Source organism: Microcaecilia unicolor, chromosome 3 (genome assembly GCF_901765095.1).
Source record: "Microcaecilia unicolor chromosome 3, aMicUni1.1, whole genome shotgun sequence".
Classification (NCBI taxonomy): domain Eukaryota; kingdom Metazoa; phylum Chordata; class Amphibia; order Gymnophiona; family Siphonopidae; genus Microcaecilia; species Microcaecilia unicolor.
The window spans coordinates 216,813,722-216,826,943 of NC_044033.1; the positions used below are offsets into that span (position 1 = coordinate 216,813,722).

Here is a 13,222-nt window from a genome sequence, read left to right on the forward strand (position 1 = left end):
AGCATCGTTCAAGTCTCTTGCATCTTCTCTAAAAAGAAAGCAGTAGTTAGCATTACACAATTCTGGTACTGTTGGCTCCTGCTGAAGATTCTTACTTGCACATTTAAGGAAAGGGAAATGGGACTTCATATACCGCCTTTCTGTGGTATTTTGCAACTACATTCAAAGCGGTTTACATATATACAACAAGTACTTATTTTGTCCCTGGGGCAATGGAGGGTTAAGTGACTTGCCCACAGTCACAAGGAGCTGCAGTGGGAATCGAACTTTCCAGTTCCCCAGGATCAAAGTCCTGGCGTTTGATGATGGGAATTAACTGCATTAACTATTCCTTATGTTTCAGGCTTCTACCTTTCTCCTCCACTGCCAACTTCAGACTCCGGTACTTTTATCCAGGGCTGCCGAGAGCCTGAGCTGGGGCCGGGGAAGGGCCGCCAGCTCTTTCTCCTTCCTTATCAGCAACTCTCCATAGATAGAAAAAATACCCCCCCCCCCCCCGCCCAAACACTAATATACCCGCCCCGGGTGCACGCTGCTGGAGGGTGTAGAGAGCAGCCGCGCGCCTGTCGGCTCCACTGGCTCCCTGCTCCCTCTGCCCAGGAATAGGAAGTAACCTGTTCCGGGGCAGAGGGAGCAGGGAACCAGTGGAGCTGACAGGCGCGCGGCTGCTCTCTACACCCTCCAGCAGCGTGCACCCGGGGCGGACCGCCCCCACCGCCCCTATACAGACACTACATGCTAGCAGAATCCTTCACTTAAGTTGCACATGCAGATCACGGACAGACCCCTCACGTGATTCAAAATAGGGAAAAGAGGGAGAGTAGTGGAAGGATCTTCCAACAGAGAAAGCTATCATGCAGGCAGGGGCGTAGCCAGACCTCGACAGGAGGGGGGGGCAGAGCCCAAGAAGGGTGGGGCACATTTTGGCCCACCTCCCTGCTGCCACCCTCCCACCGCCACCTCTGCCCCCCCCCACTGTCGCTGCCCCCCCCACCGCCGCTGCTTGTGCCTGCCCATTGCCACCGCTACACCCCCCCCCTCGCCGCCGCTTCTGCCTGCCCACTGCCACTGCATGCAGCTAATTGCCAATAAAGCCTCTTGAACAATTACCTGCGTGTCCTATGTTGGAAGACCCTTCCACTACTCTCCCTCTTTTCCCTTCTAGACTATTCATAGTGGTCATCTGTTTCTCCACCTCAGTGATTTTTATCCACAGAAAAACTGAAACAGAGATCTCCCTCAAGAAAGCCAGAATTTGTAAGCAGTGCAAACACTGGTAAAAGAGAAACAGAAATGTATTTTCGCCTGCACTCTGCAAAATACAAAAATAGAAAAGATGTACATTTCACAAAGCAGGCACATCTCAGTCCTCAAAAAGTATTAAATAAAAATATTTTTTTCTTTTTTATCTTTGTTGTCTGAGCACTTTATTTTTCTTTTCTTTTTTTTTTTTAATTTTTATTTATAACCATTTAAATTTTTACAAACTATAAAACAACTTGCTGGAAATACAGAGAAAGTAATATATAGCAATTATTTCAGTCAGGTAATTCTATTCTCTTCCTTAGACCACTAAATAGGGAGAGTGAAACAAGACAAGGAGATCAATTAAACAGTAAACAGAATTAAAAAAAACATGGTATTAACCTGATTATCCCCAGTGTTACTCGTCTAATTCATTATTCCACATTGATCATCTGGTTGGCTTCTTCAAGGCCAATACTGTGTATAGCCAAATCATTTCATTGAAAACATACTTATTGTCCAATATTAGTTAGAAATAATACATCTGATTACATTCTTTCCCTTTTAAAAACCAGACGTTATTTTACAATACATATACTTAAGTCTCTAATTCAGATCCCACTGATTAAAGTAATCCCAGTTTTCACAGGCTTCACTCCTTTTAAAGTAATAATTGAGGACATATTTCTGAGGAAAACTTTTTGAGTCATACCCGGAACTCTGGGAAAAACAATAATCTCGATATTAATCATCTATAATAGTATTCATTTTATTATTCAAAGTTTCTGGTCTATTATCATTTTCAAAATCATAACCACTTCTTGCTCGTGTAGAATCATTTGTTATGTCAATTTTTCACTCTCAAAGGGTTCAGTTAAATTGTCCATGTAACTCTCTAATAAAATTATATCTGAAACAAAATTATTTACTGCCACCGTTAGGTCCCGAGGCACCTTCCAGATGGTATTCATGTAACCTCCATGGGAGCCAAAAACTCCAAGTTGATTTCTCTTAAGTGTTTAGGAGTGTTTCCGTTGATTCGGGTTCTGCTGTAAACGTCCTCCGTTTCAGCATATGCCTCTAACTCACTCCTCCACTCCTTTGGACATGGTGGTTGAATAATTCGGGAGCGATGTAGTTGTTTTTTCCAGGTCCAAGAGCGTCGACGCTCCTTCACCGGCGCTAATCAAAGGACTCGCCAACCCTTTCATCTGTGGGCAGTTTGTCGAGCAGCGGTCCCGCACTTGCTGCTCAGGGGACAAAACACTGGCCATCGGCGGCTGACCGCCGGTTGTCCCCTTCCTCTCAGTTAAGGTAACTGCAATTGCAGAGAGGAAATTTACGTAAAGAAGACGAAACTCCAGAGGGCAGCTGGGCCGTTGGGCATACGAACTTCAGGTTACCATCTTACCACTCTCCCAGTTTGGGACACTCTTTGTCTGGTTTCTCCTCAGAGGCCTGTCTGATATGGGTAACCCTTCAGCATAGCCCTCTGAGTCATTGAAACACAGAAGCCCCTCCACCACTACAAGGTGGTGTCCCTTCGGAGGGGCACTTTATTTTTCTAATTGGGCTGGTCCTGGTCTCTTTTCCACTTTCCACGTGTCAGTCTTCTCTAAATTCTTTTCCACGTTGGTGTTTCAATTTCTTCTCTCTCCTCTTGGCTTCTTCCTTTCCTTCTCTACGTCTGTCTGGCAGTGACCTTTCATTTCATGCCCCCCCCCCTTATTTGTGTTTTTCCCCTTTCCCCCCGCGGCGGAGGAGCTGGAAGGCGCGCCGGAAGGAGCGCGGGACGCGACAGTATCCCCCCCGGATGCCCCTCCTCCTGGGGCCAGGTTTAAGAGGATATCGATCATGGAAGGCCCTTACCAACTCCGGAGCATGTACATTGGTAGCCGGTTCCCAGGAATTGTCTTCGGGACCGAAATGCTTCCAAGATAGCAGGTAGTGCGGCTTTCCCCGCTGCCTCTTGGAGTCAATGATTTCTTCAACCTCATACTCGGGATCGGGGTCAGCCTCCGGAACGACAGATTCTTTATTCTGTGGATGCCATTTGGACCCCCGGAAACTCTTCAGCAGAGAAATATGGAAGGCATTATGAACCTGCAGAGTACTAGGTAGCCGCAGGCGGTATGTCACCGCTCCAATCTGAGACTGGATAGCAAACGGCCCGATGTACCGTGGCCCCAACCTCCGAGAGGGTACCCGGAGCCTTAGGTACTTAGTGCTTAGCCATACCTTTTGCCCCAGCTGCAACACCGGGGCGGGCCGCCGGTGTCGGTCAGCAAATGACTTGTACTTGGCGGCCACTCTTTGTAGTTGTTCACGGGCCATAGTCCAGACTCCTTGCAGGTCCGCCAGGGTTCGAGTGACCATGGGCATAGAGGAGTCAGAAGGAATGGGTGATGGAAGCCGCGGGTGTTGTCCATATACCATGAAAAACGGAGATTGCCCCGAGGCGGAATGTTCACTGTGGTTATAGGCAAACTCGGTCCACGGAAGAAGGGATGCCCAGTTGTCTTGCCGCTTGTTGACAAAGGCCCGCAAGAACCCTTTCAACATTTGGTTAATCCGTTCAACCATACCGTTGGTGTGTGGATGATAGGCCGAGGAGAAATGGGTAACAACCCCCAGAGTGGAACACAGGGCTCTCCAGAATCGTGAAGTGAACTGGGTTCCACGGTCACTGATGATCCTGACAGGTAGCCCATGGAGCCGGAAAATATGCTGGATGAACTGCTTGACTAACAATGCTGCCGACGGAAGCCCTGGCAGGGGAACGAAATGTGCCATACGGGAGAACCAGTCTACCACAACCCAAATCACTGTGTGTCCCTGGGAGCGGGGAAGGTCCGTAATGAAATCCATAGACAATTCCTCCCAGGGAGCTGCAGGAATGGGTAACGGCTGCAGGTCTCCCCAGGGGCACCCTACCACAGCCTTAGTCCGGGCACAGGTAGGGCAGGTCGTGACAAACTGAAGGATATCTTGCCTCATGTGAGGCCACTGGTACTGTCGAGAAATCAGACGAAGGGTCTTTCGGAACCCAAAATGTCCGGCCCATACGGAAGAATGTCCCCAACGCATTACTTTTCCCCGGTCCTGTGGAGGCACAAGCCTCTGCAACGGGGCGACCCCTCCAGGGGCCGCACTGAGGCAGACTGGATCCAACATAGGATGAAGCTCTTCAGTGTCCTCTGGAGCTTCAAAGGCTCGGGAGAGGGAGTCCGCAGGGGTGTTCTGGGCAGCTGACCGGAATACAAGTTGAAACCGGAACCTGGCGAAGAAGAATGACCAGCGGGCTTGCCGTGGATTCAGTCTTTGGGCCTCCTGCAGATACAAGAGATTCTTGTGGTCCGTAATCACCGTAAACCGGTGCTCTGCCCCCTCCAGCAAATGTCTCCACTCTTGCAGAGCTAACTTCAAGGCTAGCAGTTCTCTGTCTCCCACAGTATAGCTGCGTTCCGCTGGGGAGAACTTACGGGAGAAGAAGAAGCAAGGTTGATGCCGGCCCTTGGCGTTAACTTGAGAGAGGACTGCCCCGGCGCCCAAAGCAGATGCGTCCACCTCTACCACAAATGGCTTGTCAGGATCCGGAGCCTGAAGGATGGAAGCCGATTCAAAGGCTTTCTTCAATCGACTAAATGCTGCTTGCGCCTCAGCTGGCCAGTTTCGGACATCTGCATGCTTCTTGGTGAGCGCTGTCAAAGGAGCTGTCAGTTGCGAATAGTGAGGAATAAATTGATGGTAGTAATTCGCAAACCCCAGGAACCGTTGCAGCGCCTTCAGGCCCTGGGGTTGAGGCCACTCCCGGACAGCGCGAAGTTTATCTGGATCCATTTGCAGACCCCCTGGTAACAGAATATGTCCCAGAAAAGGCAGAGACCGCTGATGAAAAGAGCATTTGCTGAGCTTGGCAAACAAGCAGAATAGTCGTAAGCGCTGAAGAACAGTTTGAACGTGGGTCACATCTCCATGGGATCTTTGGAGAAGATCAGGATGTCATCCAAGTAAACAATTACCGTAGTATACAGCAGGTCCTCGAGAGCGAAGTTTATGAACCTTTGGAACACTGCGGGAGTGTTGCACAAGCCGAAAGGCATCACCCGATACTCGAAATGCCCCTCATGTGTATTAAATGCAGTTTTCCATTCGTCCCCCTGCCGGATACGGACCAAGTTGTAGGCCCCACGGAGATCCAACTTGGTGAAGATCTGGGCCCCCTGCAGCCAATCAAACAACTCTGGAATAAGGGGCAGAGGGTATCGGTCCTTCACGGTGATGGCATTTAGGCCCCGGTAGTCAATACAGGGCCTCAAGGAGCCATCTTTCTTGGTCACGAAAAAGAATCCTGCCCCGGCAGGGGACGTAGAGGGACGGATGAACCCTTTCCGGAGATTCTCCCGGATATAGGCTTGCATTACCTTAGATTCCTCCCGGGACAGTGTATAGAGACGGCCCCGCGGTGGCATCTTGTCAGCCATCAACTTAATAGCACAATCAAAGGACCGATGTGGCGGTAGCACATCCGCTTCCACGGGACTAAATACATCCGCGAACTCCTGGTACTCCTCAGGCAGAGTAGCTTGACAGGCTGACACAGTTCTAGGGGTAGCTACTACCGCGGGACAGCTGGATTCCCGGCCCTTCAAACAGGCCTCAACGCAGGCGCCACCCCAGGCCTGAATCTTCCCTAAAGTACAATCTATTACTGGGGTATGGCGCCATAACCAGGGCAGGCCCAGAACCACAGGATGAATGGTGCGGGGTAAGATCAGAAATTGAGCCTCCTCATGGTGATCCTCCCCCACCTGAAGCCCCAAAAATGGAGTCACCTCTGTGATAGGCTGGGGTAACGCAGTACCCTGGATGGATGTCACTTGCAGCGCAGGTCGGTAGGGCAGTGTGGGCCATTCCATCTGCTGCAAGAGTTCCTGGCAAATGAAATTCCCCCCGGCCCCGGAGTCCAAGAGGGCACGGGTGTGAACCATCGTCTCCTGCCACCGCAAAGTTACCGGAAGGGTTATCAAATCATCAGGTAGGGGAGTAGAGTGCCCCAAGACCCCTCCCCTCAGGGCGCCTTGGAAGTGGCGTTTCCCGGCCGTGCTGGGCAAGTGCGAATGAAATGACCCACCTCGCCGCAATACAGGCAAAGACCGCCCCGCAAACGTTGAGTCCTTTCCGACGGGGTCAATCGCTGGCGGCCGATAACCATAGGTTCTTCGGAGGTCTCCCTAAGATCTCGGGAGCCACGGCAGGGGGACGGTCCCTGACCAGACCGAGACACACCCCTGGGTCCCTTCCGCCGGTCCGCTCGAGCTCTAGTCCTCTCCTGGAAACGGGTATCAACCCGGACACAGAGCGAGATCAGGGCATCCAATTGCCCCGGGACCTCCCGGCCAGCCAGCTCATCCTTGATCCGATCCTGAAGTCCCTCCAGGAAGATTGCAGATAAGGACTCCTGATTCCAGCGCAACTCGGTTTCCAAAGTCCGAAATCGAATAGCATAGTCTGCCACGGTCCCTTCGCCCTGTTGAATCCGCAGCAGTTCGGAAGCGGCGGAAGACAGCCTTCCTGGGAGGTCAAACACCATGTGGAAGCGACGTTGGAACTCCGCATAGTTGTCCAAGAGCGGGTCCTGTTGTTCACATAACGGGGACGCCCAGGCCAGGGCCCGCCCCGTAAGCAAAATAACATAGGCCACTTTTATCTGGTCTGATGCAAAAGCCTCTGGTTGCATCTTGAAGTATAAGTTGCACTGGTTGAGGAAACCCCGGCAGCTTCCGGGAACGCAGTCAAATCGTGCAGGCTCAGGGAACCGAGGTCCCGGGAAGGACCCTCCCAGACGGGGAGCCGCTGCGGCACCCTGGACCGCAGCGGCCTGGTTCTGTACCTGGACCGAAGATAGCTGAGAGCATACTTTCTGGAGGGCCCCAGACAGGGCGTTCAACTGCTCCTGCTGCTGCTGGAGAACTTTAGCCAGGTCCCGCAGGTCAGGTTGCGTAGGCGAGCTCATGGCTTCAGGTTCCTGTCTTGTCCACAGGAGGGTGAGCCCTTAGGTCCCGTAAGGCCCAGAAGGACCTCAAAGGACAGCCGTGCAACCCCAAGTCTTCACCCGCGGCGACCGCCGTTCACCAAGGGTTGAGCCCCCAGCTGCAGGCGGTCAACGGGACTTCAGGAACCGCGGGGTTGACGGACTGACCTGGACTGGAACCGGGAGAGAAGTGGGCAGGTGGGAAAGAAATGTCCACAAACTGGCAGCAGATCAGGGCAGGCAGCTAACAGCGTAGTCGGAGTCAGGCAAGAGGTCAAGGCAGGCGGCTAGTAGAGAAGTCAAAGTCAGGCTAGAGGTCTAGGCAGGCAGCTAGGCAGGGAAAACCAGGGAACAGTCCAAAGTCCAGAAACAGCAACACCAGGAAAACGACGAAACACAGGAACTACGGAGATTGGCCTCGGGAACAGAACCTGAAGCAAAGTGCTAGCTCAGTTCCCTTCCTTAAATACAGTGCAACATCAGCCACCCCGCCCCCGTAGGTACAGCTGACCAATCCGGCCCTGGGCATCGGCAGAGCCCCTCTGATTGGTTCTGTCCGATTCCCCAGGCGGGACCACCAACTTGGCCTCCCAATCCGGCACCTCAGAGGCGGAGCTCCGGGCCCTCCCGCCCGGGAGGGAAGAAGACGCTGGCCATCGCGCCTCGGCGCCGCCTCCTTCGGCGGCGCAAACATAGCCCCCACAGCCGGCGACGAGAGACCGGTGGCCGCAGTCCCGGATGGAACGGCCATCACTGCGGCGGCCCCCGGCTCCCCGCCGAGGCCTCCGGACCGCTACCCCTCGCTACGGAGGCCGCTGGCTCCCGCCCCCTGCGGCGGAGCTGGAAGGAGCGCCGGAAGGAGCACGGGACGCGACAGATGGAAAGACTGCAGTGGGAGAACAGCGGAGAGGAGGAAGACTGACACCAGAACCTGCTGGAAGGGGTTGGAAGGAGAGAGAGAGAGATGCCGCCATGCAAGCCATTAGGGGGGCAATGCCCCTCTCACCCCCCCCCCCCCCCAAACTACACCCATGACATCAAGCTCCAGCTCTGGTGTCTTCAAATCTAGGCTAAAAGCCCACCTTTTTGATGCTGCTTTTAACTCCTACCCCTATTCACTTGTACAGTATCCATGTATGTTTTATCATTCTGTAGTCCTGCTCCCTTCTCCGGCTCTTGGGAAACATATGCCTCCGTGGGGGCGTGGCTTCCCAGCCCCTGGGATCCTGGGACTTGTAGTTGGAATCCCGGGTATGAAACCTACTCATCTTGCTCCTTTCCCGGATCCCTTCTTCCCTGACCCTCAGGGGTTCCTCACACATTCCCAGTGGCGTTCCGAGGGGCGCTGACACCCAGGGCGGATCGCCGATGCGCCCCCCCCCGGGTGCAGCGCCCCCCCTTGCAGCGCAACCCCCCCCCCCCCAGCGAAGGGACACCCCCACCTTGGCGAAAGAACCCTCCGGGTGCACGCCGCTGGGGGGGGGTGCCGCGCGCCAGTCAGTGTCGATCGTTTCCATGCTCCCTCTGCCCCGGAACAGGAACCTGTTCCGGGGCAGAGAGAGCATGGAAACGATCGACGCTGACCAGCGCGCGGCACTCCCCCCCCCAGCGGCGTGCACCCGGGACGGACCGCCCCCACCGCCCCCTCCTTGGTACGCCACTGCACATTCCCACCTTAGTAATTCTCTTATCCCTTATTTGTCCTGTTTGTCTGTCCTGATTAGATTGTAAGCTCTGTTGAGCAGGTAGAGATGAAAACTGTAACGGAATTCAAAATGTATGGGACAAACACAAAGGAATTCTGCTTGGAAGGATCGAATCCAAAGAAGCTTAGGGGAGATTTTGGTAGAAAAGCCAATGCTGGGCAGACTTCTACAGTCTGTGCCCTGATCGAGGTTGAATAGATTTGGATGAGCTGGAGTGGAGCTTTTCAGGGGCTATGACAATAACTTCAGAAATTTTAGAACAAGGACAGTGTCGGGCAGACTCCTACGGTCTATGCCCTAAAAAAGGCAAGGATAAATCAAGATCAGGTTATGTATCACTTCATAACATATGTAACGAGTTTATCTTGTTGGGCAGACTGGATGGACCATATTGGTCTTTATCTGTCGCCATCTACTATGTTATGTAAGTGTACAGCTCTGCGTACATCTAGTAGTGCTATTGAAATGATATGTAGTGTGCCTCACGTTGTACTCTTCGAGGAGCAGCATCTCCCCACTTCTTTCCTCCCACCCCCTTCCCCGAGTTTACCTTCTTTCTTCATTTTCCAAAAGCTAGCGGCGACACCGGCCTCTTCTGTACTGCGGCCACCTCTGAAGAACAGGAAGTTGAACAACCCCAAACCCGTTCCCATCCCACTTCCCCCACCCACCCTCGAGGATGCATCATAAACAGCCTCATTGATTTAAAAATGGGGTGATCATAACATATAAATATGATCATATATCATCTGTTTTCATTTCCCTCCATTGGTTACCGATTGCAATGAGAATACAGTTCAAAGGATTGACTTTAATTTTGAAGGACCTAAGCAATGAGGCCCCCCCTCTGTTTTGTCTGCTACTCTCAAGCAGTGCCATAGCTACGGGGGGCCAAGAGGGCCTGGGCCCCCCAAATTGGCTCTGGGGTCCCTGGTTTGGCCGGTGGGGGTTGAGAAGTGTTTGTCCCTTGCCGCATTGCCTACCCTGCTCTTCTCATGTCAAGCACGCTCAGTTTCACTAAAACAAGTGTGCAAGGTGGGGGGAGGCAGGGGTGGTGGCAGCGGGGGAGGGGTGTTGGGGGAGCTGGCCAAAAAGTCAAAAAGTGACCCCCCACTTCCCCCCTGTCAAGGTCTGGCTAGATTGTAAGCTCTTCTGAGCAGGGACCGTCCTTATTCGTTAATTTGTACAGTGCTGCGTAACCCTTGTAGCGCTCTAAAAATGTTAAGTAGTAGTAGTAGTAGTAGTAAATCAGCACCAAGTCTCCGGTCAATGGATAAACATTGCTGCTGAACACTGCCATTTCACTGCTCAAGAAGGGGCTCAGGGACTCCTTACCAGCCATTCCACAGCTCCCACATTTTTGGAGGGGGCCTGAGCCCAAAGTGAGGGGGCCATGGCTATGCTATTGACCTATTTTTGAAATTCATACAGAATCAAGACTGAATATCTGATTGAACAGGGGTGAAGGGAGAGTAGAGAAAAGGCAGGGGGGAAATGATCAAGAAAACAGCAATATTGAGCTGTTACCTGGATAATTTACACATGTAATTTAGATTGAATATCTGGATTAGGCTATATGCCGGCACTGTCATTTAACATAAGAACATAAGAATAGCAATAGTGGGTCAGACTAATGGTCCATCAAGCAGTGTTGTTGAAAGTACTAGGCCAAAGTACTTAAGTGAAAGTAAAAATAAATGTATATTTTAATACTTAAGTAAAAATAAAAAGTACAGTGAAGTACACATTTAAAAATGTACTGAAGTAAAAAAGTTATTGCCTAATATAATACTTTTTGAGTAAAAAGTAAAAGTATTCACAACTACAATGAATGCAATTATTATTAACATTTTTACTCAACAAGTTTATTACTGTACAATATTCTGTTTTCTACCATGGGGGGGGGGGGGTGTTCCTGGCGGTAACTGGCAGCGAGACACTGTTGGCGCGTGCTGCATGTTTACCGTGGGTGGCAGTAAGGGCTCAGGCCGTAAATAGGCACACACTAGTTTTAATATTAGCGCAGGCCTATTTCCTGGCCCATTAAAAAATAGTCTTTTTTCCCAGCCTCGGTAACAAATGGCCCAACGCTTGCCTAAAAGCTGCACGGCTTTTTAAAAGGACCCCTTAGGCGGTTAAGTGCTAACAATCAGCACTTAACTGCATAAGCACTGACTCCGCCCCTGGACCGCCCATGAAATAGCCGGCTTTGAGTTCGGCGGTCTCTGGTGATAATCTGCTCCACTAACCGGATAGCCCTGCACAAGTGATTTAACCGGTCAGATGCCTTTTCTGGCCAGTTAAATCACATTGAATATCGACCCCAAGATTACTACTACTACTACTATTTATCATTTCTATAGTGTTACTAGACGTACGCAGCGCTGTACACTTGAACATGAAGAGACAGTCCCTGCCTGACAGAGCTTACAATCTAATTAGGACAGACAAACAGGACAAACAAGAGATAAGGGAATATTAAAGTTAGGATGATAAAATAAGGGTTGTGAATAAGTGAATAAGGGTTAGGAGTTAAAAGCAGCATCAAAAAGGTGGGCTTTTAGCTTAGATTTGAAGACGGCCAGAGATGGAGCTTGACGTACCGGCTCAGGAAGTCTATTCCAGGCATAAGGTGCAGCAAAATAAAAGGAACGGAGTCTTGAGTTAGCGGTGGAGGAGAAGGGTGCAGATAAGAGAGATTTACCCAGTGAATGGAGTTCCAGGGGAGGAATTTAGGGAGAGATGAGAGTGGAGAGGTACTGAGGAGCTGCAGAGTGAATGCACTAATAGGTCAATAAGAGGAGTTTGAACTGTATGCGGAAACGGACAAGAAGCCAGTGAAGTGACTTGAGGAGAGGGCTAATATGAGCATAACGACACTGGCGGAATATTAGTCGTGCAGCAGAATTTTGAACAGATTGAAGAGGAGAGAGATGGCTAAGTGGGAGACCTGTGAGAAGCAAGTTGCAATAGTCTAAGCGAGAGGTGGTAAGAGTGTGGATGAGATTATTAAGCCATCATTGATTATTAAGGGGCCCGTTTACAGAGCGGCGGTAAGCTCAACGCGGGCTTACTGCTTGCTGTTCCGGGACTACTGCTGGCCCAACACGGCCGCTGGCGGTAGTTCTGGGTCGAGCGTGCACCTTTTCTGGAGGACCCCCCCCCCCCCCCAGAAATGGTTAGTGTGGTGCAGGGGTGTAGCTACGGGGGGGGGGGCATCCGGGCCACTGGTTTGGCTGGAGGGAGTCCCCAACCCCCGCCAGCCGAAGCCTTCTTCAGCACCAGTCTCTGGTGCAGCCGTGTTTGCTGCCCTGCTCTTCTTTCTTCTTTTTCCTCCTGTGCACGCTGACGCTCCTTTATGTGAAACTGAGAAGGAGCGTCAGCATGCACAGGAGGAGCAAGAAGAAAGAAGAGCAGGGCAGTGAACGCGGCTGCGCTGGCGGGGGTTGGGGACCCCTGCCAGCAAAGGTATTTGTTTGTGAGGGGAAGTGGCAAGGAGGTGAGGGGAAGCAGCAAGGAGGCGAGGCGGTGGGGGTGGTGGGGGCGAGGAGGAGAAGCGAAGTGAGGCAGTGGGGGTGGGCGGCAGGGCAGCATTCAAAATGTGCCCCCAACCTCGGGCTCTGGCCCCCTCCCACCGTAAGGTCTGGCTATGCCCCTGGCATGGTGGTAACCCGGCAGTAATCGAGTATCGCCGCTCGCTGCCCTGTTACCGTGGGAGTCCTTACCGTCACCTCAATGGGTGGCGGTAAGGGATTTCCACCGCATGGCCATGCGGTAAGAGTTTTCTTACCACATGGCCATTTTGTTTTGGGGGCTTTCTACCCCCTGCGGTAAAAAGGGCCCTGGAACACGGGAAAAACGGCCCCCGCCATTCCGCAGGGCCCTTTTTCCCGCAACTTGGTAAAAGGACCCCCAAAACAGCTGTTTTATTTTTGTGTGATGAAATACTCACCGACTGTGGTTTCCTGTACAGCACACACCTCTCCTGCTTTGCATTTAACCTGGCCCCTGACTGGATGACAGCCTTGAAAAGGTTCTAACTTGTCACAGGACCAGCAATGAAAATTGTCGACCATCTGAATTGAAGAAAACAAACCAACCCGTGAGGAACTTTGGCCAGTTCTCATCACAATTATTTAATTTTAACACCTGCACGGTAGCAGAAATCCTTCAGAGAGGGTCACGTTTACTGGGGGGAAACGTAGGGGTCCTTTTACTAAGGTGCGCTGAAAAATGG

At 51.8% G+C, this 13,222-nt stretch overlaps 2 protein-coding genes across 4 annotated transcripts in view; one reads left to right on the plus strand and one right to left on the minus strand.

Annotated features, from left to right (window-relative positions):
• The window catches only part of LOC115466308 (butyrophilin subfamily 2 member A1-like), a 61,356-nt gene extending 48,340 nt beyond the window's left edge, over positions 1–13,016 (minus strand). For all 3 annotated transcript variants that reach the window (XM_030197479.1, XM_030197478.1, XM_030197474.1), the window contains exon 1: positions 12,938–13,016. In XM_030197479.1, coding sequence (XP_030053339.1) covers positions 12,938–12,981 — 44 coding nt within the window. In that variant the 5' untranslated portion in view covers positions 12,982–13,016. The remainder of the gene's footprint in view (positions 1–12,937) is intronic.
• Positions 1–13,222, plus strand: part of LOC115466310 (carbohydrate sulfotransferase 6-like) — a 135,040-nt gene that overhangs the window by 65,844 nt on the left and 55,974 nt on the right. The window lies entirely within an intron of this gene.